General features: G+C 39.9%; 1 protein-coding gene across 1 annotated transcript in view; it reads right to left on the bottom strand.

Annotated features, from left to right (window-relative positions):
- Positions 1-26,714, bottom strand: part of Psd3 (pleckstrin and Sec7 domain containing 3) — a 372,681-nt gene that overhangs the window by 301,140 nt on the left and 44,827 nt on the right. Inside the window, exon 2 of the mRNA XM_041674594.1 lies at positions 2,470-2,578. Within this exon, the coding sequence (XP_041530528.1) occupies positions 2,470-2,578 (109 nt within the window). The remainder of the gene's footprint in view (positions 1-2,469; positions 2,579-26,714) is intronic.

The following is a 26,714-nucleotide window of genomic DNA, read 5'->3' as shown; positions in this document are numbered from 1 at the left end:
GCTCAGCTGCTAAAGGTTAAGCTTACAACCAAAAATATAATACAATATTTATAGGACTACATTTTAAATTATGATAATGACTTCAAAGGACTTACAAAACATTATCCTTGAACTAGTATAGTCTTAAGACTATAAAATTACACATTTCTCTTCCCCCTTCCATCTTCTTCTTTGGTTCCACAGTTTGGACTTAAATTTTCAATCATGTTCTCACATGCCTTAACATTAACGTTATGGAGGAAGGAAGGAAGGAAGGAAGGAAGGAAGGAAGGAAGGACCGTCAAAGCACGCCGCTGACCAAGGAACTTGTGTATGATTCTTTTCAAATGCTTGTCTCATAGTTTTCAAAGTCAAATTGCAAGGGCCTATAGAAGAGCCTCCAGCACACACAATATATTAAATCGAAGACAATTAGCATTAAAGATGAAATGCGAAGTTTTGAAAAGTACCTCACGGAGTCTACCTACCATGTGTGCATTCATCTCATTTCAATCATTTCTTACTTCTAAAAAGCACAAACTCTAATGTGCTTGATTTCCCAGACAGCAAAACAAAAGGGCAGGTGGCAAACATTCCTGTAAAAATGTGTATAAATTTGAATTTCTCTTGGAAAAATACTGAGGAATAAAATGGCCAGGTGATATAAAAGGTATGTTTAACCCAACTGCCTTTTAAATATTCTACACAATTGTATGTAATAGGCCCAGCAGATTCACATTCTTGCCAATAGCTATATTCTCTCTCTCTCTCTCTCTCTCTCTCTCTCTCTCTCTCTCTCTCTCTCTCTGAGACAGGGTTTTTCTGTAGCTTTGGAAACCATCCTGGATCTTGTTCTTGGGCTGGCCTCAAACACACAGAGATCCACCTGCCTCTGCCTCCCAAGTGCTGGAATTAAAGGTGTGCACCAACACCACCCCGCTATATTCACTTTTGAAACAGAAAATATTGCACATTGTTTACGTGCTTAAATAAAAATTATGCTTCATCAGAGTAAAAATGTGAAGAAAGCACAAAACCTTACTGTGGCATTCAAAGCTAAACCACACCTGTGGGATTCAAAGTTAAAAGTAGCCAAAGAGTTTCAGACTGTATTTAGATGTTTATAAACTATAACAATAATGATGTTTTAAATTATTTCACTGTATTGTATCATATCTAAACATTTCTAAATATTAAAATATTAATATTCACTTTAAGACTTTAAGATAAAGTAATATGCATGCATTGTGTTCTTAGGAATCTTGAAATGTTATTATATAATCCCAACTAACACACGGATCTAAAAGACAGTTACTTGTTTTTAACCAAACACCAACCACATTAGGTCAAATTCCTTAGACATCTAAAACAGATACCAAGGGTTAGATAATGATATAGGTGAAAACAGTAATAATTATCGGTCTAAATGTCACTGTTGAAGACTGGGGATATGGACATGAGGACATGCTACACATCCTCATCAATACAACAAACAAAACCAGAAGTACTTGCTATGTACCAAGCATGATTCTGAGATCTTTGCATACACATTCTATAGCCTCAAAATAACTGAGCTATGTCACTGTAATCTTTTTTTTTAAGATTAGAAAAGTGGAGTTGGATAATTTACACAATGACCCAAAGGTGAGTTATAAGGCCAGGATTCAAACTCAGTAAGTCTAGCTCCAAACACAAGCACTGAGCCCTTTTTGTCTTCCAAAAGGCCTACCTCTTCCTTCACCAACAGTCTTCCATAGATATAGATAAGTATTCTGAAACTCTACAAACATGTATATTTTATGCCATCTTATAGGAAAGTGTATTCATAAGTGTACTATTCAACTGACTGAGAGTTCAGGCCTGGCTCAGACAATATGGAGGAAAGTCCTAGACCTGTGAGCAATTGTGATCGGAAGGATACCATATTCAAAGTACATAGTACAGTGCTGACCTGGAAATAATCGAGTAAGCTAGCAAGATTACTAATATTAGTATTGATATTAGTTCTATCTGTTCTAAACAGTTTTGAAGAGAGTTGCTTCTAATTTAAAATGTGACCAGTTAGATTGGAAATATGACAGATTGGACAAATAGGTTTGAAAAAGAAAGCTCTCCTAAGCTTACATTGTCTAAAAAATTTGTGGCACTGACTCTCCATAATATAGAATGGTAATAAAAACTAAAGTGTAGGTATATAGAACAACAGCAAATGCAGACAATAAAAGCTTAATGAGAATTAGTTAATTCGTGAAATTTGAAGTATTATAAGCAGAAAAGTCTTCAAGGAAGAAGACTTGAAATTCCTGAGAGCCAGCTTTAGGAACTACATCCAGTTCTAGTCTTGGAAGGTTGCTCTGGAGAACAGTTGGAACACACAGGCTTCACGGTGGAAAGCAGGAAGTGATGTAGTGATGTAGGTAAATACAGTACTCAGAAATCGCTGGGGCCACATTATCTTTTACCTGAAGGACAATGTTGGCAAGCACTTACTAGTATCTGGAGATTTCTCTTCTGACTTCCCAAACAGAAATTCGTACTTGGCCTTGGCAACACTCTGGGAATGTGCTGATGCAGTGTTACCCCAAACAAAGGTCTCTGCCTGCAGTGAGAGCGAAACAAAGGCGTCATTACAATACAACAGAACAAATAATAATTACCCAAGAAGAAAATGATCAAACAAAGGCGTCATTACAATACAACGGAACAAATAATAATTACCCAAGAAGAAAATGATCAAACCCTCGTGATGCATAATCACTCAAGATGAAACAAGAAAAATCAGAATACCATAGGGATACACGATTTCAGCAGTGAGCCCCAGACAAAGCACAGTGTCCACATGACGTGCACGGGGAAGACAAGAACAGGTGAGAAGACTGCTGTGACCGTGGAGCAAGGCCATGATAAACTGCTCTAAAGCCTTTATGTGGCTGGGGAGAGCTCAGTTTGTGATGTGCTTGCCATATACACGTAGAGACCAGAGTCCAATATCTCAAGTTTAGGTTTAAAAAAAGCAGGTGTTGGAGACATGAGTTTGTAGCCACAGCCCTGGGAAGCCTGGTGGGCCAGCCTGGACTACTCAGTGAACTACAGAACAATGAGACTCTGTTTCAAATTGATTGGCCCCTGAGGAATGACATCAATGGTTGACCCCTGGCTTTCACATTCAAACTCACAAACATGTATCCACTTTAACAGGCTTCACGTGCATACATAAACAGAAAGTTTGTGTTACTTTTTAGCTATTAAAAACTATTTTACAAGCTGGACTTGATGGTATAAAGACCCCAGCACTCGGGACACAAAGGCAGGTGGATCTCTAATTTTGAGGCTAGTCTGGTCTACAAAGTAAGTGCCAGGACAGCCAGGACCACACAGAAAAATGCTGCCTCAGAAAAAAAATAAACAAAAATTATTTACTTATGCTATTTTTCTGACTGATTAATATCACTCAGTCAAAATTTAAAATATTTCTCTCTATGGGGTTATTGATTCACCTCAAAAAGAAAGTAGTTTTTCTCCAAAAACGACCACATCTGTACATGAGAAACACCATGCAGCTAGACAAGGCATACACAGGACTACCAGCCCCTCCACTAATGCTATCTGTCTTAAATTTGAGCATCTGCCCAGTGTCCTCTGTGATTTGAAAAAAAAAATGCTCTTTAAAGGAAAGCTACAGTGGGAAAGGTGGTTCAAATCACGATTTTGAATTCCCAAGACTGTCCTGACCACTTTAGACAATTGTCAAAACTTGAGGGGTTCCTGTTTCTAGCCTAAAATTAAGTACTTGATGAAATGGGATCTATAGACATCGGGGAGTCATCCTCTTGCCTCTACTGTGAATGAAGACGTCCAGATCCTGTTTTCATTCGTAGGAGGCAGGCTTGCACATCCAGTATATGAAGAGATTACAGAAGGCTTTTATCAATAGCTTTTACTTGGCTACCAGGTGATCTTCAAGGATCCTTAGAATGCCTACACCAATTTCTATCTTGACTATGAAACATCTATTCTCATGTCTGACCCACAACTGACCCTGCTTCCTGGGGGCAATAACATTCAGGGTTATATGAACAACCAAGAAGCTAGCTACTTGAAGCAAGATTATCTTAGAACTCCTACAACTGACTTTGAAGCAGAAATGACTGGGAAGGATAGAAGCCCAGTTACAATGCCATCACCCCACTACGGACCAGTTCAGCAGGTGGTATCACCCGTCAGTGTCCCCCATCACCTTGGTCTTCTATATCATTATCAAAAAGTTAGCTTGCAGAATTTTTGAAACAGAATTCCTAAAAATAACTCTGTAATCATTTAATGTTCAGATTGCAAAATTCATCTCTGGAAATTCTTCTTCGCGTAATGTGTTTAACAAGTATAGGTTAATTATCCTTTTCCCCAACAGAGAGAAAATAATCATAATCTGTGTATTTAGAGAGCTTCTGCTAATAAAAGAGGAGCTCCCCTAGGGGTTCCCAACAGGAAGTGACCTAATTTGGAAGATGCTTATGAAAGGCTCTCTGAGGAAGTGATGCCTGCAGAAATGGTAAGACGTGATGCCGGGTAAGGAGAGAAACATATACTACCCAGAAGGGCATTTGAAAACGACTAGCCTATGTATACTAAGAGAAGGCCAAGAAGCACAGAGCAGGTAAGGGGGCAGCTCAGAGACCCACAGACAGAGCAGCATGGATCAGAAGCAGTGATTAAACAAGCATGGAACATTTGGGGAAGGAGGTCTCATTTTGATCAGGTGACTTTTGGCTGTCTCACATGACAATAAAACAATAACCAGGGCAGTGAGTATATGGAGTAATAATTTAAAGCATACTTCTCTATGAGTTTTAAACACACCGATGGGGAGAAGACCCCCACTATCAATGCTGGAAGCAGGAGGGAGAGCTTACCCTGTGGTCATAAGTGTGGGAGAGCCATCCCTGATGTCCACCAGCTGCAGAATTGAGCCAACACTGTTAGCTCAGGTGTGTGTAAGCCAGCCTCAAAATGGTGACCATAGGAGAGTTGTCCCCATTACTCATCAATACCTGAGATGGGTGGGATAGATGGCCCTGTGGTTATAAGAATGGCAGAGCCATCCCTGACCCCTATCAGCTGAGCAGTCCCTTCACCTCGCCAGGGCAGCACAATAGAGCCAACATGGTTAGCACACAGATGAGTCAGCCACGAAACCATGGGAGCGACCATGGGAGAGCTGTCCCCATTTCCCATGTGGCAGCCTAACCCTAAAGATGCCCAGGCGCAGACCCAGGGTTATAACTTAGCCAGCCCCAACATCCACTCAGTCTATGATCTGCTGGAGCACGTGAAGGGAGCTGACCCACAGACCCGAAGCTGCAGGATTTTCACAATACAGGCCACGAGTGGGATGTTCAGGAAGGGGCCCAGCATTGAATGTGTAGTGGACCAGATCAATGTCTCTGCGAAGAACACTTGCAAGTAGAGATGTATGAACAGAGGGTATACAGTGTGACCTGTTGGGTCGTACTGCAGCTTCTATGATGAGATTTTTAATTTCTTCCCTTTTCTTTCTTTTTTCTCTTATGTTATTTTCTCCATTTTTCTTTTTTGTTTTTTGAATTTTGTCATATTCAGTGGGGTGGGGGAGAATTTGCAGGGGCAGAGGGAGAATGTGAAGGGACAGAGAATGAATGGAATCAAGATACCTGATATGAAAAATACATAGAATAAATTTTATTTAAAAAATACTGATACAAGGAAATTCTCAAACATTAGCACAAATTAACATAATCCATAACCCTTAGCACCTATTAAAACACACGTCTGTGGTGTAATCAAGAGCTTCAGAATTAGGTAGCACAGAGCCTGAAAATGTGCATCTTCTAGCATCCAGGTGATGCTGATGATTCTGAATTCATTGTCTGCACCACAGCTCCTGATTGGTGTGCTTTTCATACTTTATGGTATGTAAGAATCAACTGGAGGTCTTACTAGTGGCTGTGCAGGTCTGCTATTGAGCAGACCACATTTGAGTATCTACACTTGCAGGCCCTCTCTAAGCTGGAGAGTGAAGCAGTCAGCGTTAAAAGCATACTCAGATTCTCCGAGAAGGAAATATTTCTAAGGGCTGCTCTATCTAGGGGTAACACAAATGAAAGCATCTCAATCTGACAAAGTGTTCCATTATTTTGGCAACTGTGGGGACCCCTACATCCAGGCTCAAATCAAAGCATTACTATCCCTCCATTCACGAAGTGAAGTAAAACTCCTTCTCCACACATCAGTCATCTTACGACTGTGAGGCCTGCTGATGCTGCTCTTCCCACGCTAATGCTTTTAAAATTTCACCTCTCTCCAGAGTAATTTGTACAGATATTTGAAATAATCAGCTTGATTAAAGACACGCATGATTCAGTAATACATTTTTCAGTCTATATTACTACTTGAATAAAACATATTCCCTTTGCTTTATCACAATTAATTTAGGAGCATAAATCTCTTCAATAAGCATACAGAATTGGAACTGGGGATGAGTTCAGCAGTAGGAGTACATGTTTAGCATGCATGACAACCTAGATCCAATCCTTAACACCTAAAATACAAATTAAATGGATGTAAAGGACTTATATATAAAGTTATATGATGAGGACTAAAGTCCGGCTCAGCAGGTACCAGCTGCTCCTCAATACTTCATACATTCTACACTTGAGACCCCCTGCTGTGCAAGAGTACTATAGAAACTGTATAGCTGACACATAGTGACACATGCTTGTGGTTTTGGCATTCAGAAGACTGAGGAGGGAAGGTTGGCAACTCAAGGTCAAACTGATCTATATTGGGAGACACTACCCACTTTGGAAATCAGTATGGCGATTTCTCAGAAAATTAGGAAACAATCTACCTCAAGACCCAGCAATACCACTCTTGGGCATATACCCCAAGGACATGTGCTCAACTATGTTCACAGCAGCTTTATTCATAATAGCCAGAACCTGGAAACAACCTAAATATGCCTCAACCGAAGAATGGATAAGGAAAATGTAGTACAATTACACAATGAAGTACTACACAGAGGTGAAAAAACGATGGCATCTTGAAATTTGCAGGCAAATGGATGAATCTAGAAAAAATGATATTGAATGAAGTAACCCAGACTCAGAAAGACAGATATAATATGTACTCACTCATAAGTGGCTTTTAGATATAAAGCAAAGAAAAACCAGTCTATAGTCCACAACCCCAGAGAACAAAGACAACAAAGAGGACTCCAAGAGAGAGACAAACATGAATCTTCATAGGAAGGAGAAAAGGACAAGATCTCCTAAGTAAACTGCAAGTATGGGGGGCACAAGAGATGGTAGAAGGAGAGGGGGAGAAAAGAAGGGGAATGGAGATATATGTGTAGCTCAATAAAAATAATAAATAAATAAAATACATAAACATTAAATTTTTTAAAAAAGGAAAGAAGGAATGAAAGAAGGACAAAAAAAACAAAAATCCAGTATTACAATGAACATCTTTAATCTGGATCTAAAACATTTTAGGCACTGACAAAACACCACAAAAAGAAAATTCCACATCCAACCTCATGTTGCAGGACAAAGTGAAAATGAAGGCACAGTAAAAATGTTAAGTGAAATTTCTTGCAGACCATATAAAATATATATAAAATGTAAGGCATCTCATTATACATACACAAATATTTCCATACTAAAACTTCCATTAAAGTCTAACTACTCCTAATCCCATCCATTCTCAATGGGAGACACAAAATTTGTAGTTCAATTTTTTTGAGAGTCTCTCTAATTCTGAAGTATAGTAATTCTTCATATTTCTGAACCACCTTCACAGACTTCATTACAGAGTAATTAGCAGTTTTTCTTTGTGATAAGTTTACAGTGGTGAGATCACCAATGTATAACATATATGCTGTGCAGACAAGCACAAGAACATCAGTAAAATCTCAGCCTCAGAGAGCGACTTCTGTGGGAGCAGGTCCGAGTTATCAAGCTCTGCAAGCCGCAGTGAAAGAACTCTTCGGGACCAGGCCAAGTCAGTGTGCTCTCAGTGGGAGCACGCCCTAGCCAGCAACCTCCTCAAGAGCAAGTATGAGCCAGTGACCTCCAAGGTATCAGGCCCAAGCTAGCAACCTCTGCAAGAACAGACTTGAGCCAGCAACATCCACAGGAGAAGCCCCAGCCAGTGACATCTTCGGGAGCAGGCCCAAGCAAGTGACCTCTATGGGAGCAGGCATGAACAACCTCAAGGATTGCAGAGCAACTTCCAGGACCACCAAGGGACCTTCAGGGATGCCGCCAAGCGACCTCCAGGGTGACTGAAACCATGGCCCCAGCTCCACCACAAGGAGCAAGAATCTGAGCCTTGGATCCACTGGCACCGGGAAGAGTGATCACCAGAGACATGGCCTCAACTATACCAATCAGAGGAAAAAATGGGTAGGCAAGGTAAGAACACATTCAACATCACAAAGAGCAACACAGCACCACCAAAAACTAGTGGCTCTCCAACAGCAAGATTTGAACACACCAGCAGAAAAAAAATGACCTAAAAAATAACTTTAGGAGAATGTTTGAGGCCCTAAACCAAAAATGAAAACCTCTCTCAAAGAAATGGAAGAAAAGACAAACAAAAATTGGAAGAAAGCAAAACTCTCTTTAAAAAAATCAAGAAAAAGCAATCAAACAGGTGAAAGAAACAATTCAAGCCTTAAAAACAGAAATAGATAAAATAAAGAAAACACAAACTGAGGAAATTCTGGAAACAGAAAATATGGGAAAACAATCAGGAACCACAAGAGTAAGAATTAACAACAGACTACAAGAGATAGAAGAGAAAATCTCAAGCACTGAATATACAATAGAGGAAATATACTCACGGATCAAAGAAAACATTAAATCTAACAAAAACTTAACACAAAATACCCAGGAGATATAGACCAAAGAAAAGACCAAAGCTAAAACTGATGGGAACAGAAGAAGAAGAAGCCCAACTCAAAGCACAGAAAATACATTCAACAAAATCATAGAAGCAAATTTTCCCAACCTAAAGAAAGATGTGTATATGAAGATACAAGAAGCTTAAAGAACATCGAATAGACTGGACCAAACAACAACAAAAGTCTCCTTTACACATAACAATCAAACAGTAAACATACGGAATAAAGAAACAATATTAAGAGCTGCAAAGGAAAAGAGCCAAGTAATATATAAAGGCAGACCTATCATAATTATACCTGACTTCTCAATGGAAACCATGAAAGCTAGACGGTCCTCATCAAGCGTTATGCAGACATTAAGAGACCTCGGATGACAGTCTGCACTACTTTACCCAGCAAAACTTTCAATGACTATAGACTGAGAAAACAAGATATTCCATGACAGAACCAGATTTAACTAATACCTAGCCACAAACCCAGCCCTACATAAAGTACCAGAACAAAAACTTCAGCCCAAAAAACACAGACATTAGATGATCTCACAGCAGCAAAACCCAAAGAAGGGAAGTACACACACAATAACATCACCAAAAACAAAAACTAAAATTACAGGGACTAGCAATTACTGGTCATTAATAACCCTTAAAGTAAATGGACTCAACTCACCTATAAAAAGGCACAGGCTAACAGAATAAATACAAAAACAGAATCCATCCTTCTGCTGCATAAAAAAACATACCTCAACCTCAAAGACAGACATCACCTCAGAGTAGAGTTGGGAAAAAATTTCCAATAAATGGACCTAAAAAACAAGCTGGTGTAGCTATCCTAACATGTAACAAAATAGACTTCAAACTAAATCAACAAAAAGAGACAAAGAAGGACATTTCATATTTGTCACAGAAAAAAATCCATCAAGAGTAAACCTCAATACTGAAATCTATGTTCCCAACACAACCGTACTCTCATATGTAAAAGAAACACTACTAAAGCTTAAGTCACATATTAACCCATCCACTAATAGTGGGAGACTTTTAACACCCTACGGTCACCACTGGACAGGTCTGCCAGACAGAAACTTAACAGAGAAATAAGAGAACTAACAGCTGTTATGACTCAAATGAACTTAATATATAAGACATCTATAGAACATTAAATCTAAACATAAAAAAAATATACATTCTTCTCAGCACCTCATAGAACCCTCTCAAAAACTGACCACATACTTAGATAACAAAGCAAACCTCAAAGATACAAAACAATTAGAATAACCCCATGTATCTTATCAGATCACCATGACTTAAAATTAGAATTCAACAGCAAAACTAATTTCAGAAAGCCCATAAACACATGGAAATTACACAATGCTCACCCGAATTACCAAAGAGTCAAGAAAGAAATAAAGGAAGAAATTAAAGACTTCCTAAAATTCAACAAAAGGACCATACAACATACCCAAATTTATGGGACACAAAACAGTGTTAAGAGAAAAGTTCACATCACTAAAAATGCCTATATAAACAAGCTGGGAAAATCCCACACTAGTAAGTTAACATAACACTCAAAAGTTCTAGAACAAAAGAAGCAAACTCACTCAGAAGACCATAGGGCAAGAAATAAATTGAGAGCTGAAATCAACAAAATAGAAGCAAAAAACACAATACAAACAAATCAATGATCTCTTTTTGGTGTCTTATTGCTCTAGCTAGGACCTCAAGAACTTTATTAAATAGATATGGAGAGAGTGGACAACCTTGTCTTGTGCCTGATTTCAGTGGAATCGCTGGGAGTTTTTCTCCATTTAGTTTGACGTTGGCTGTTGGCTTGCTGTATACTGCCTTTATTATGTTTAGGTATGTTCCTTGTATCCCTGCTCTCTCCAAGACCTTTATCATGAAGGGATGTTGTATTTTGTTGAAAGATTTTTTCAGCATCTAATGAGGTGATCATGTGGTTTTATTTTTCAGTTTGTTTATATGGTGGATTACATTGACAGATTTTCATATGTTGAACCAAAGTCAGTCAGTTGAGTATTGCAGATTGCTTTGGCCCAGAAAATGTTAAGAGCTGAACTGAACAACCACTATAAAAGTAATATTTCACAACTCACTTAACACCAACACTCAATTCCAACATTCCACATTTGATCTTGTTTAATCCCATCTGTCCTCATTATCCAGCAAAAGCCAAGTCCACTGAAAACATGGTACTGTGTACACACCAACCAAACATAGGCAGGGACCTGAAGCTCAGGGCTGATATATTTCAGAAGCATGGTTAAGTGTTCCTAGCTGTTGCATTTTGAGTAATTCATGCTGAAGCCCTAATCCCCATATTCCAAACATGAGTGTATTTGGAAATCATTACAAGATCATGGGAACAGGTCCTAATCTGGGGTAGCTGATGACCTTCTAGGAAAACAAGATTAGAGACACAGAGAGATAGACAAAGCAACAACCACATGAAGACAAAGCAAGAAGTAACGACCTAAAGTCAAGGAAAGAGACCTCTGTAGTAACAACACAAGAGATGGCTGATCTCTAAAATGAGACAATTCATTTCTGCTGCATAAGCCACTCAGTCTGTGGTATGTTAACATTCTAGCAGACACACAGCAAACCTGAAATAACTAAAGGCAAAACCAAAGTTGTCTATGGTGGACACATGGGAAGAAATCTCGGTCATCTTTCACGGTTCTTAATCTCATTAATAAAAAAATTTAAGACTAGAGTCAAAAGGAGGCGCAAGGACAGTTTTATTAGTTTGAATGAAAAACCCCAAGGCAAACCTGTTGTAAACTGCAGATGCAGCCGAGAGGACGAGGATGGAGATGGCTGGAATAGTCATTTAAGGGGCACAGCGCTCAGATCCATAATCAAGAAGCAATCGAATGGTGGGGAGAGGGAATTTAGAGAAAGAATAAGAAAGATGCTGGGGAGGGAGTCCAATGTCTTAAGGAAGGCATGCTTGGAAAGGATAAAGAAGAAAAAGAAAAGTTACGTTTTCCTAAATAACTCATACCTGGGTAGATTTACTGCACCAGGGAAGGAAAAATTAGGAAGGAAAAAGAAATGGTCTAATTATTCCACCATTCTTTAGCATGGCTTAAGCTGACCTCATCCTCCTAGAGGTGGTCCCTGGCCAAAGTGAAGGACCAGGCCTCCACAGAAATGTTGGTCAACACCCACACCAGAGCTTCTGCTCTCTTGACCAGGAGGATTTCCTACTTTAACAAGGTGACAGAACTTGAGTCCCGCTGTTTCCTTTCAACTAGAAAGGGAATAAGGATGAGAGGGTGTACCCTTCCATCAATTCACAGAGCACTGAGGGTGTGAAGAGATGGGAAGTTGGATAACATGGTGAATGGTTCAAGCCCACCTGCAGCGAGCAAGGCTGAGAGACTGGTTGGCTAGAAAAAGCAACTCAGAGAAGACAAAAGGAAAGGATTCTTATTCCTACAAACTCTCAGCACCTACCCAGACATAACCACTGATTTCTGTTTACACAGTCAGGTTTTGAGGGCTTATTCGGGGCAGAGGAGTCCAACAAAAACCAAGAACAAAAATGGGGGCGATGGTAGGAGCAGGGAGAGAGAGAGATCACTTGATGATTTGGGGTAAGACGGCAAAATAAACACATTTGTTTGTCTTCCAAAATCATTAAAAGTACAAAAAGGGGCTGGGTAGTGGTGGTGCAAGCCTTTAATCCCAGGACTGGAAGGCAGAGGCCTGTGAATCTCTGTGAGCTCAAGGCCAGCCAGGTCTACAAAGTGAGTACCAGGACAATTAGAGTTAAATAAACAGTGAAATCCTGTCAAAAAAAAAAAGTACAAAAAGGGAGTGTTTGTTTATACATTACATAAATAGAGAGATAAATTAATTAAAAACCCGTAAGTATAAAAAGGGGGTCATGAAATTTTTTAAGCAAATAATCTAAGGGTTAGAGTTAGAGTTAGCAAAAGTCTGCAGAAGCAAAGACCAAATTCGGGCCATACTCAGACCAGAGACAGGGAAGTAGAGGCAGGGGCACATATGGTAAAGTCATGAAGAAAAGTAAAGCCATAATTAAATTAAATTCCAGGACTCTCCATTATTATTCAAGTGGGCCTTAAATGCAATCGCAGGTGTTCTGAGGAAGCAGAGAGAGACCAAACAGAAGCTGTGTGACAAAGAACAGCAAAGTAGAGTCACAGAACAGATGCTAATGCCCTTGGCTCTGAAGTGGAGGGAGGGGTCCAGGGCAACAGAATGCATCTGGACTGCAAGGAAACATTATCTTCTGGAGTCCCCAGAGGAAGCACTGTCAAGCTGGGACTGAGAGCCGAACCCTCCTTGTGGCCTCTAGAGCACTAAGAAAATAAACTCGTATTGTTTTAAACTAAAGTTCATACAACAGTCACAGAAAACTAAGGCTGAAACAGAAACGTGCACACAACAGCACACGTCCTCATCTACACTCATATGTGCTTTGATTTTGTACACAAAAGTCATGTTTATGATTTGTTTTCTGGAAATACCTGTCTGCTGACTCTAAGAACTAATGAGTTGCTAATGAAATCATCACAAGACTAACATGGAATGTGCTGTCCTCGTTAGTACAGTGCGTCCAAATATAATGTAGTGCAATTCCACTATAATTAAAACCTTTGCTGCCATTAAAAAATGTCTATTACCTAGAAGCACCCACAATCATCCATTCTTTCAGTTGTCCTGAAATAGATGGGGAGATTCAATACTAACATGCACATTTTCCCTAAAAATATAACCAACTTGTGCCTCCATGTAAACAAGACAAAAAAAAACACCGGTGCTTGAGAAGACGGGGCAGCCCGCTATTCCCACTAGTCCCTATTCCCTGACAGGTTAATTGCATTGTCCAGAAGTCAATAACAACATTAAATGGGGCATAGAGCATCTCGAGAGTAGAGAAGCTAAAAGCATCCAGCAGAAAAGCAGAGTAAGTGAAAGGCGAGATCTTTCAATTCTAAAAGTTAGAAACCCTTTACGTCAGTAGAGGATGGTGCGGGAAAGGGCCACAGGTCAGAACACAATGGCAAGTAGCAGCAGTCAGTTCCCTCGCCTAGTCCTTTGCTAGCTTGGCTGCCAGTCTGTTGTGAACAGTGTGAGGTTCGCTCTCATTTTCCTACCAGCTGCTGTCTAATCACTATGCCCATTTCCTGAGAGCAGCTCCCCTGGGACAACAGCAAATGGACATTCAGCTGCTTCCTAGGGGAGGCAAAAGTCAGAGCCAGGGTGCAATGGGGGCAGAGACCAGGAGCTCCAGAGCTCCACCCAGCCTTACGCTACTTCCCATCAATATGAAAGCAAGCCTGTCACACAGACCTACACATCTCCTCCACTGGCAACCTCAGCTTGGACCCAACAAGTGAGAAGATTACATTCCTCCTGCAAGGATCTGAGCCTACCCTAGATACAACTCTGCTAACTCGTAAGCCACTAGAGCTTTGCAAACAGTTACTCCTGCTTTATTTATTTAATTATCTGTTTGTTTATTTACTGGAAGTGAGGTGTAGAATGTTGGAGAATAAGATGCTAAACATTCATCTATAAAAAAAAGCCTTCTATAAACCAAATTCAAGATAACGGTGTCAAGTTTTCCTCATAGCTTCTTCACTAAGATAGCAGTTATCCAGAGAGCTAGGGAGCTTCAAAGAAACGGTTTAAAAGAAAATTAACAACCAAATACTATTAGCTCACAATACCCCCTCCTCCGCCTTTCACACCCTTTCACAATTAGTCATGACAGATGGGTAGGCCCTTTGACAGCTAATGAGCAGGCCCAGCAAATCAAGTTCACCTTTCTTTGGTTGGTTGGTTTTTTGTTTTGTTGTTTTTTTTTCCTTCCCAAACTGACATTTTTGCCTTCCTCAGGCTCTGGGTTTGTGTACTTCTGATACTTTAAAATTCATAATTGAAGCAAATGAAATGAGGAGTTCCCCCCCTTTTTTTAAGACACGGTTTCTTTGTAGCTTTGAAGCCTGTCCTGGAACTAGCTCTTGTAGACCAGGCTGGCCTCGAACTCACAGAGATCCACCTGCCTCTGCCTCCCCAGTGCTTGGATTAAAGGCGTGCGCCACCACTGCCCGGCGAGGAGTCACATTTTTAAAAAATAAATACAAAACAGTCTAAGAGTCTGAAATTGCTTGCTGGATTCCATGTCAGCAATCAGCCATCCACACCACATACAGAGGATATTCCTGAAACTATTAAAGTTAACATGACATAATCAGAAACCCTACGAAAACTCAAGTTGACTATAAATAAATGTTGTTCATAAATGCTCCTCCGTGCTGGGCGATGGTGGCGCACGCCTTTAATCCCAACACTCGGGAGGCAGAGGCAGGCGGATCTCTGTGAGTTTGAGACCAGCCTGGTCTACAGAGCTAGTTCCAGGACAGGCTCCAAAGCCACAGAGAAACCCTGACTCAAAAAACCAAAAAAAAAAAAAAAATGCTCCTCCGTGTATTCTTTTATAAACAGAAATGGTCAGGTACTGAGAACAAGCCATGTGCACAGAATGTAGCAAGATTCCAGAACACAGTGCCCATATAGCCGAGGCAAACACGGACACCAAAAGGAACATTATGTCCAGAAAACAGAAATGACTCAAAAAATTAGATCAATTATCAGGCAAACAATTATTTGTGGTACAGATGATTTGTTTACCATATTCTTATCGAAGAGGATAAAGATAGTAAAATATATGGAGTGGGTGTCCCTGATAATTCTAAAAGTCATGTAAGCACTTTGCCAGTAAAATAATTTCTTCAAACCTCACTGGTAAATTTATACTATTTTAGTTTACTGTGATAAACACCATAACCAAAAGCAACTTACAGTTTATTCCATCTTGCAGGTTACGCTGCAAGTCATCACGCAGGGAAGTCAGGGCAAGATCTCAAGGCAGGAATCTAGAAGCAGGAACTATGGTTCTGATCACATAAGAATTCTGCTTAGTGTCTTGCTCCTCATCGACTCTTCAGATTGCTTTTTTTACTCAAATTAAGACCACATACATGCCCAGAGTGGCATCACCCACAATGGGCTGGTCCTCCCACATCAATCATTAATCAAGAAAAAGCTCTCAGACTTATCTCCAAGCCAATCTATATTCACTGCCTCTTGCCTAGTTTGTGTCATGTTGACAAAAAAATAAAATTAAAAAAAAAACAGCAGCAGGATGTATTAGCTGACCTGTTTTCTTTTTCCTTTTTTAAATGTATGTGCATTGGTGTTTTGCCTGCAGGTTTGTCTGTGTGAGGGTGCCAGATCCCCTGGAACTGAAGTTACAGATTGTTGGGAGCTGCCATGCGGGTGCTGGGAATTGAACCCAGGTCTTCTGAAGAACAACCAGTACTCTTAACTTCTGAACCATCTCTCCAGCCCCTGCCCAGTTTTCAGTAACAAACTCTTAACATACAAGCTTCAAGTCAAGTCCTAATGGTCAGTCAACAATTTAAACAAGACAAACATGATAAAATTGTAACGTGAACGGGCCTGGCTTGTTTGTGTTTTCTGTCCTGCCCAGTACTCCACAGCCGGCAAGCCCCCCAAAAAATCACACAGAGATCTCTATAAGTAATAAAGCTGATTGGCCCATTAGCTCTAGCCTCTCACTGGCTAACTCTCACATCTTGATTAACACATTTTTCTGATCTATGTTAGCCATGTGGCTCAGTACCTTTTTTTAGTGGGGCAGATCACATCCTGCTGCTTCGGTCGTCTGGGCAGGACTGGGAGGAATCAACTTCCTCCTTCCCAGAATTCTCCTGTTCTCATTGCATCATTTCTACTTCCTGTCTGGTTTTCCCACCTATATTTCCTGCCTGGCCAATCAGCATTTATTTAAAACATGATTGACAGAATACAGACAATTCTCCCGCACCACAAAATGACGTGAATCTTGACTTCCAAAGTTGTTCACTATTTAAAGGGCTTTGGGGCACTAACTCTACCTGATCTACACGATCCAACAGTTCCCTGTCTGTACGGCTTTTGCTGTACAAAGATACAAGATCCCACCTGTAACAAATGCCCAGATAGAAGCTATCACTGAAAGCTACAAGGATTAAACTTCTAAGAAACAAAATACTTGTTAAAAGCAAACACTTCCTGAAATATGTTTTTAAAATTTAATATTTTTGTTAATTCTTTGAGATTTTTTCAATATATTTTAAAGATAAGCATTGCTCATATCCAATTCCTCCTATAATCACTTTCTCTACTTTCACAATCCTTCCTACAAAACTGAGATGTCTTCCTTAAGAACAAGCAAAAAGTCGTAAGGAACAGCAGAGCAACTTCTGACCAAGAGCAAAGTCCATCCCTTTCAAGTCTCATCCACCTCCACAATACAAGCTACAAACCACAAAACATAGATAAATTAGCATTTCTTACTTATTCCGAGTCTGTTAAAGTTGTTCATTGATGTTTTCAAAGTCTTTAAATTTATGTTGCTCAGTAAGAGCAACAGGCAGACATAGAATTGCTTTGAGACCATTCAATGCAAAGACGTGACGACACTGGAGAAGCAACCCTTGCTTTCCATGAACTAAGAAACAAAATGCAAATGCAGATGCAGACTGCCTCTGCTTTTAAACACTAGCGAAGAAATGATTCACCACCTTCATAAAGTATGTGGCCAACTCCATCTCACCCTATCCCACCATCTTTACTCTGTACAGCTGAGGATTCGGTTTAATCTTTTTACTTGTGTGCAGAAGGAGCAGAGTGTTTTGATTGCTCTTCGAGCAGATGAGGGAGGGGGCCTTGATCGGGGGAGGGGGAGGGAAATGGGAGGCGGTGGTGGGGAGGAGGCAGAAATCCTTAATAAATAAATAAATTTTTTTAAAAAAAAAGGAGCAGCGGGCTGTGTTCCCAGTGCCCGGCCGCCTGGCTAGTTTTCAGCTGAAATAACACACAAATTGTATTCATTTAAACACTGCCTGGCCCATTAGTTCTATTCTCTTATTGGCTAACTCTCACATCTTGACTAACCCATATCTAATAATGTATATGCCACCACGAGGTTGTGGTTTACTGGCAAGATTCTAACCAGCGTCCATCTTAGAGAGAAGAGTCATGACATCTAACTCACTTCCCTTCTTCCCAGCATTCTGTTCTATCTACTCCACCCACCTATGTTCTGACCTATCAGGCCAAGCAGTTTCTTTATTAATTAACCAATGAAAGCAACAGATAGAAAGAAGACCCACCTACATCATCTGTGCACCTACCAAAAGAACTCAGACACACACACAAGATACTTCCCAGGTTTAGATTTAAGGAATGCTTCATGTTTTACTGAAGATGTGCTGGATAGTTTTATGTCAACTTGACACAAACTAAAGTCATTTGGGAGGAAGGAACCTCAATTAAGAAAAAGCCTCCATAAGACCAAGCTGTGTGCAAGCCTGCAGGGCATTTTCTTAATTAGTGATTGATGGATGAGGGTAGCCTAGTGGTCCTGGGATCTATAAAAAAGTAGGTTGAGCAAGCCATGGGAAGCAAGCCAGTAAGCAGCACTCCTCCATGGTCTCAGGAGTATCAGCTCCTGCCTCCAGGTTCCTACACTGTTTGAGTTCTTGTCCTGACTTCTTCAATGATGTAAGCCAAATAAACCTTTTCTTCCCCAACTTAGTTTGTGGTCATGGTGTTTCAGCACAGTAATAATAACTCTAAGATAGATGTGGCTCAAAGAATATAATATTTTACCACATCTTTTTGAGAGTTACTTGATGGAAACCAGAAACCTGTCTTGTATCAGAGAAAATAAAAGCAGAGCTCCAAATAATTAGATTATAAGAAAACTTGGAAATCCACACATAGAGTGCAAAAATTGCCCACAAACTGTATTGATAACCATGATAATAAAATGTGGCTAATGAAACTGATAGCTTCTATTAATTTATGAACAAAGATTCCTGACATGAGTCTGATTACAAATCCTTAATTGTGCTTTAGGGAGATGAGGACAAAATTAGTTTATGACAAGGGCAAACTAATTAGAATTGTAAGGAGGTGTGACATAATTGGGATATAATTCTATTATTTGGAGCACAATCACCAGCCAACACAGTCACAATTCAGAAGGCAGATTGTTTTTTTCAGAATGACCAAAGTAGACAATACAAAAAAAAAATACTATGCTATTATAACCTTATTCCTATCTCAGAAGACCCCCAGGAGTTGTCACACGTGAGCAATTTTGAAAGACTTTGTTACTTCCTAACTATGCATGTGTGAACAGGGAGGCTCTGACTAAGGCTATAGCTCAATAAGGGGCGGGAGGGGAGAGGAAGGAGAAAAAGAAACTGGATGGATTAAAAAAAAAAACCACACAAACCCTAAAGTCGATAGTAAGGGACCAAGATTCAGGGAGGAGTAGAAGAAAAACTTGACTTTATCAGTAACTTGAATTTTCAGTATGTGCATGTGTTACTTACATAAGTAAACTTGAAATTCTAAGAGCAAAACCTCAAGAACAGAGAATAGGGAGCACTGGCTCTTTCTACCTGCAGACTGTCTTACACAGTCCTTCAATCAAATACAGCTAAAATTCCCTCAAACAAGGTGGGGCACGTATGCATCCAGCCAGCCACAATCCATCTATCCATTCATCCATCTTCCCATATCATAAAAGTTGTCTGGCCTAGAAAAAGAAGGCAAGCAAACGCATTTGGTTTATACCAATCAGTGTGGGGTGATAAAATCCTGATAGGTAATTTTGAGTATAGTCATCCTAAAACTTAAAGGCATCTAAGAACTGATTTGAGCCTTCACCCTCCAGTGGGAATCAAGAGATTGACATCTAGAAAATTCCATAATGATTCTGATAAAGCTGTCTCAAGGGTCACACAGTGAGAAGACACTGCTCTAATACAAGCGAACTAACTTTTCCACACATCCCAAATTAAATGAACCGGATCAACCTTACAAATGACATCCGGTTATATTGTACAGATGACAAAATGATGAATAACACAGGCCCTCGAGGAGCACGCAGATCATGGTGGAGTCAGGTGGAGGACGGCTGTTTTGGTCAGCTGCCACAGATCTGGCTGCGGCAGTTAATAATTAGCCTTCAAATGCTAGAGCCTCTCAATGAATGCTCAGTTGTTGCTCAGATACTGAGGCTGCTGGGAAACAACTGTGGCTTTGCTCCAGGTCCAAGAAAGAGAGAATCAGCTCAGTCTACCCACCTTCTGGAACACAGGCTAAAGAGGCAGAGCCTACCTATAATGTCACAGGAAGAGTTCTGGAACCAAAGAACACAAGTTATATCCATCACTTCCGCTCATATTCTAGGATGAGAAAGCTGAACTACAAAAAGAAACTAATTCTGAAGCCCAAACCATTCCACTTATCATTGGGAACACTAGTAGATGTCCTGGCAGAGACGCCACTGTAAAAAATCTAATTGCATACCAAGCAGGACGGAGGGGCATAACACAAAGCTTTATTGTGCCATTCAAAATAGCATATGATTTGAACTTATGGATGCTTGATACCTAAAATTTTCCATTTACTATTTTCATACTCAGGTTCACCATCAGTTACTAAGGCCATGGAGCATGAAACTTCTAAGGGAGGCTACTCTACACTCCTCATTTCACTACGGGATACTAACATTCACACACGGACAAACAAGACAAAGTCTAGAAGTCACCACAGACACTCTCTTCTCTCTCACTTCCACTTCTAACCAATCTTCTACAATGTCAATTTTATCCCCATGGTACCTCTCTAATATCATCTTTTAATTCAAGTACAATCATATTCCTCTTTATGCTATCCTCATCCAGACTAGGACTTGGCAACAGTCACAGCGATGAGGATTGCTGTGCGCTGATTTGTGACTTCACCATTGCAGACCTGACCACTGAGGTCAAGGTGAGCTGATCTTTTTCCAGGTTTAGTCCCATACTTGAGAATTTCAAAACTAGGCTCTTCCACATTAAAACTTTCCAACTGTTTGTATGCTCAGAACGGAATTGTCAAATCACTGGCACAGAATGTACCTACTTCTGACCCCTCCTCATCTCTGAAACGTCATACCCTACTTGGCTTCTTACTTTCCCAGATGCCCAGAACCTCTCCTTTCTCACCCTGTGTGCCATTTTACAGATAATCTGGAATGCTCGTCCCCACTGTCCAAGTTACATGGGAAACAAGGAATCCCTGCAAACTTTGTATACACACTGTCTTAATGTGCCACTACATTATAATTTAAACCTTTGAGCTCTGTGACCTGGCATAAGTTCTTATCCTCTGTGTGCTTAAATTTCTTCATCTACAAGTAATAACAACCTGACTTTACACTTTCTTATGGATAAGGAAATATATATACAGAGCAGAGCCTGGACTTTGGTAAGTACCAACTATTTACTGCTGTTACTATAATTGCTATATTTCTATTTTAAAGTTACTTAGGTTATATACATTTATCTCAATAACTTAAATATTTATTTCCTTGAAATACAGAAACCGTGTGTTGTAATAACATTGCAATAGGGAATATTTTTAAGTTTGACATATTTTTATTTCATTATTACATTCATGATGTGGGAGTGTTTTTTATCTACCTTTTGCTTTCATTGGTTAATTAATAATGAAAACTGCTTGGCCTGATCAGGCAGAATTTAGATAGGCAGAGTAGACCGAACAGAATGCTGGGAAGAAGGGAAGTGAGGCAGACGCCATGCCTCTCCTCTCCAAGATGGACGCAGGTTAAAATCCTTCCTGGTAAGCCACCACCTTGTGGTGCTACACAGATTATTAGAAATGGGTTAATCAAGATGTGAGATTTAGCCAGTAAGAGGCTAGAACTAATGGGCCAAGCATTACAGTTTCCATGTAATTATTTTGGGTAAAGCTAGCCGGTGGCTGGGAGCTGGGAGGCCCACTGCTCCTTCTACACATCCACATATTATTTTTCTTTTTTTTTCCTTTTGGTTATTTTTGTGGGTGTGTTGGGATAGGGTTTCTATTCTGATTATTAGTTTAGGAAAATCTCCTCGAAGAGGAAAGACAGAATCAAAAAAAAAAAAAAAGTACACGTAAGACTCAAGTCTTTCTAAGTTTCCAAACTGTCCTCCAGAGTGTCTGACCAGCACTGACCATTAACTATGTTCATACCTGTTTGAATTTCAAGCCAGACCACAATTCTTAGCTCACTTTAGCCATCTACTGAACCAAGGGAAAGGAGTAAGGAGAAGGGAAGTGAGAAGGATGATAGAGAGATAAGGGCATTTCTGGGGAGACAGTGCTGTCCCAGGAATGGAGGGCTCACTGTAGATGTACAGAATGGCTTCAGAAAGGACAGCCGGACTAATTCAGGACGAACGTGGAGAGAGGTCGGAAACAATAAGTAGATCACAGTGTTTCAATATGCTTGGGGATCGTGCTGAAATTCCAGGTCTGATTCAGCAGGTCTGGGGAGCAGTTATGGCTGCATTTTAACAAACTTGTTAGCAATACTGAAGCTGTTGGTCCATGAAACATATTTCGAATAATGTTAGATGGTTATACTAAAGAAACAGGTATCACTAATAAGCTTTAGATTACTGTAGTCAACTGAATGAAAGGAGTACATGAGAGGTTTCTAGGCAACAGAGACCTAACCACATAGAAAAAAGAGGGTAAGAAAAATATTTTTCACAAAATCAACCATTTTAATATTTTCTGTCATATCAGTATTTTCTCTATTTCAATTAATATTATGTACAATCCCGAGATTATTCTGGCAAGGTTTCCATGTCTCATATACATACATATATATTGCATATATATTGTTGTTAATAATGTTAATAATGGAACTGATAATTAGCAGATATAAATGAATGGATTAAGAGTTTTAAACTTCCTACCTCTTATTTTCTCTGACACACTCAGCTGAAACCATAGCTCAAAGCTCCTGAATGCTGTTTTATCATTGTTTCATGGCAACCAAAGGCCTAGTTATGGATCTTCTCATCACAATGACATAGGGGTAACCAAGAGTTATTCCCCCTAACTCATTGAGCCTAGCTCATTCAAATTCAGTGAGCAATGACTACCAGTTCTTGGAGCATATATCATCTGAACACACCAGATAGAGAATAAATACTCACACAGGAAAAATGGTGTTTTATTCAAAATGTGGGGAACTAACTCAGCTCAGGGAAATGCAAAGGAAAAAAAACAGCCTAGGCAAATCACCAAAGCTAATTCTGTATCAGACATCACTTTCTGTCCCTTCCAGTTACCATCAGTGTTGGAATACTGATTGCTGGAAATCTTTCACTCATTACATTATGGCCTGGAAAGGGAGATACAATAAGAAATAAAAAGACAGGAATAACTTAGGTTAGACTAAGCTCTATTCCTGATCTCAGGCATTTTGCCAGTGTCCTTTCCTCCCAACTGGTCCAGAACACAGCAGCTCCCAAGGTTCTCAGAAGGTTCTCTAGCAGGAAGTCACTGCTTCCAAAGCTTATGAGATCACCATGCTCATGACCAACTTCTATGACTGAAGAAGGGTGAAGACAGCATCACAGAAAATCCAAGTGTCCTGTACTGTGAAAAATGAATCTTTGCCAAGACACTTTCAATGTCTTGAGGCATAAATAGGCATAGTCTATTAGAACCTAACTTTAAAGAGTTTCTTATCAAAATTTTTTCACTGCAATTGTCTTAAAATTTTATCACAATTTCAGTTCTATATAGTCGGACTTAAATTCGCTGTATTTTGTTTGTTTGTTTTCAATGCCAAGATCAATCCCAGAGCCTCAACAAAGCTGGACAAACACTCCACTGTGGGAGCACTCTCCCAATCCTCTTCATTTATACATATATAATATATAAAGCCAAAATATGGGGCATGATGATCTAAGGTCAATTCCCAGCACCCCACTCAGCCCCAGAAAAAGTTGAGCATAATACCATACACTTGTAATCCCAGTGCAGGGGAGAACCCACTCATTACCTCCCGTAACTCCAGCTCCCTTAGGATCTGTTACCCCAGGCCTCTGCAGGCAACTGCAATTCATGTCCAAAGGCATACACACATACACATGACTAAAAATAAAATAACTATTTTCTTTTAAAAATGAATCATACATATTATTTGTAGTTATGAGTATTCTCATATGGAGGTCTTTAAAAATATCATTTAGGCATTGTATTTGTCCTTAGCAAATGACATAATAAATCATATATACTGTCTGACAGAAAGATTCCCAAGTAATAGTTGGCAGTGTCCAATCCCCCCCACCACACAGCACACATTCCATTCAGCCAGCTCTGATACCACTAATGACTGGCTCAAGTTCCTGATAAAGCCATATTAAATCAGTGACAATGACATTCACTTTATAAACAATGTATATTTAAAACGAACATAGGTCAGCTGTGATTCTAAAAATCTTGTCATGAATATCAAGGACTCCTTTTAAACTTTTTCCCAACATTAAAAATGCTAGGGTCCCTAATATGGCTCAGTGCTTCTAATTGTGAAGACTTGAGCCCAGTCTTTGGACCCACATGATAGAAGAACTGACTCTCGCAAGTTGTCATCTGACCTCCAAACATGCATTGTGCACAGACAAATAAATAAATAAATTTAATAATGACAGAAGTTTGGGGGTTCCTTAATGGTGGAAATATACAATAGTACACACGGTAAAGGTTTTGCTTTTTCTTTCAGAGTTGTTACTGCACCTCTACTGACATGTCCGTCTTCTCTGACTGGCTAACAGCACATTCAGAAGACTTGCGAGTTATTCCAGGTAGCTACCAACCTGATGCTCTATCTATCCCTTCTGTTGCCTGAAGTGCCTCCACCTGCTTAAAAGCTATGTCCTAACTGTTCTTTTTAGCTTTAATTTTTTTTTTTAAGAAATTGTGCATGACTACATACAAGTTGGGAACTATGCTGAGAACTTCACCTCTGTTCTGGTTTGCTCTGTGTTTCACTGTGACCAAAAGCAACTTGGGGAGGATTACTGCACCTTGCAGGTCCACCATCAAGGGAAACCAGCGCACAAACTCAAGGCAAGAGCATGAAGCAGAACCACAGAGAAACGCTGCTTATCGCTTGTTCCATCATCCGCCTCTCTTATAGTTAGGATGGTACTTTCCACGGCGAGCGGGGCCCTTACATCAATTAACAATCAAGAACATGTGAGTTCAGTTCCCAGCAACCACATGGTGGCTCACAACCATCTGTAATGGAGTCTGGTGCCCTCTTCTGACCTGCAGGCGTACACACAGACAGAATATTGTACACATAATAAATAAATATTTTAAAAAAAAGAACATGTCCCACAGATATACCCACATGTCAGTCTTAGGGAGGCAATTCCTCAAATGGGGTTTCCTTCTCCCAGGTGACTTTAGTTTATGTCAAGTTGACAGCTGAAGCTAACTATCACATCTTGTTACATTAATCTTTATAACTAGCTGAAAAAAATCTATTATCATTTTTCTATTTAGTATTATCATAGCTATCTTGCTGGCAAAGAAATATATGAAGGTTAAAAGTCATATCAGACTAATGGTGGAATCACAGTATGCCATGATCACTGGAAGAGACAGGCTTGGACACCATGTGTAGTCAGGACTACTACCATAGAAAACTTTCTCTCTTGATTTCAGCTTCAAAAAACTAAAATTTCCCTTAAGACTTGTCTCATGTGCATGCCAGAGTCTCACAGGGCTCTCGCTACTACAGATTCTCATTTACTAACATTAGTGAGGTCTGTTCTATATGCCTGATGAACAATAGCTAAAATAACAAGCATCCACATCACAAATCTAGTCTATTTCAAATACACTCCTGCAGAAGAATTTCTATTATAGACCATAGCTGAAAGAAAACAAGAGACAAGAAATGGAGGAAATGAATGGTCAAGTATTTTCTAGTATAAAGAATGAATTAACAACGTTAAACAAAGTTCAACACGGCATTAAGATTTTTCTCTTTTCCTTGCATGTGTGTGTGGTATATGTATGTGAAAATGCATGTCCATATGTGCACAGGGCAGATGTGTAAGGGGGGATGCACATGTACTTGTTTGCATGAGCACATGGAAGCCCTAACTTGATATTATGGTTCTTCACTGATTGCTCTCTACTGTTATTTACTAGGCAAGGTCGCTCACTGAATCTGGAGCTCACTGATTCTAGTTTCTCTACCTAGCCAGCTTGCCCTGGGGATCCCTTCTCTCTGCCTCCCGAGGACCAGGACTACAAGTGGCTACCATACCTGCCCAGCTTTTATGTAGGTTCTGGGGCAAGCACTTTATCCATCGAGTCATCTCCCTGCCAGACTTAGAGCTGAAAATATACGGCTTACAGTGTTGCGACATGAGACAAATACATCAGAGGCCACAGGAAGAGAAAGCCACTGCCTGCCCCTCAAATGTGCTTCGTCTGTGGAGTATTCCCACCACTGTGCTCCCTGCTTGCTACCACTCTGTGGCAGATGGCATCTGGTTTGGGTAAATTATTTCCCATGTAATGTATTCCGTATAGGAACAACTTCTTCAAGTTCAGAGGAAAGAAGTATCTTAGGCAGGCAGCAAACATTTCTACATATTTAGACAAAACAGATTGATTAAAGTAGTCCCTAATTCAAGTTATTTTTTTTTTATTTTTCACACAAAACAATCCAGAACCTTTATTGGTTTTTTTGTTTTGTTTTGAGGGGCTTTTGTTGTTGTTGTTTTAATTTCAAAGACTCAGCTGTTCTCAGAACAGGCAGTGATGACTTCCTTGAAGAGTTACCTCCTCCGGCC

The sequence above is a fragment of the Microtus oregoni genome, unplaced genomic scaffold (genome assembly GCF_018167655.1).
Source record: "Microtus oregoni isolate MIOR12 unplaced genomic scaffold, Mior012 000025F_ref0000491, whole genome shotgun sequence".
In the NCBI taxonomy this organism is placed as follows: domain Eukaryota; kingdom Metazoa; phylum Chordata; class Mammalia; order Rodentia; family Cricetidae; genus Microtus; species Microtus oregoni.
Note: the sequence above shows the minus strand (reverse complement) of the source record. Positions and strands in the feature narration are given on the sequence as shown.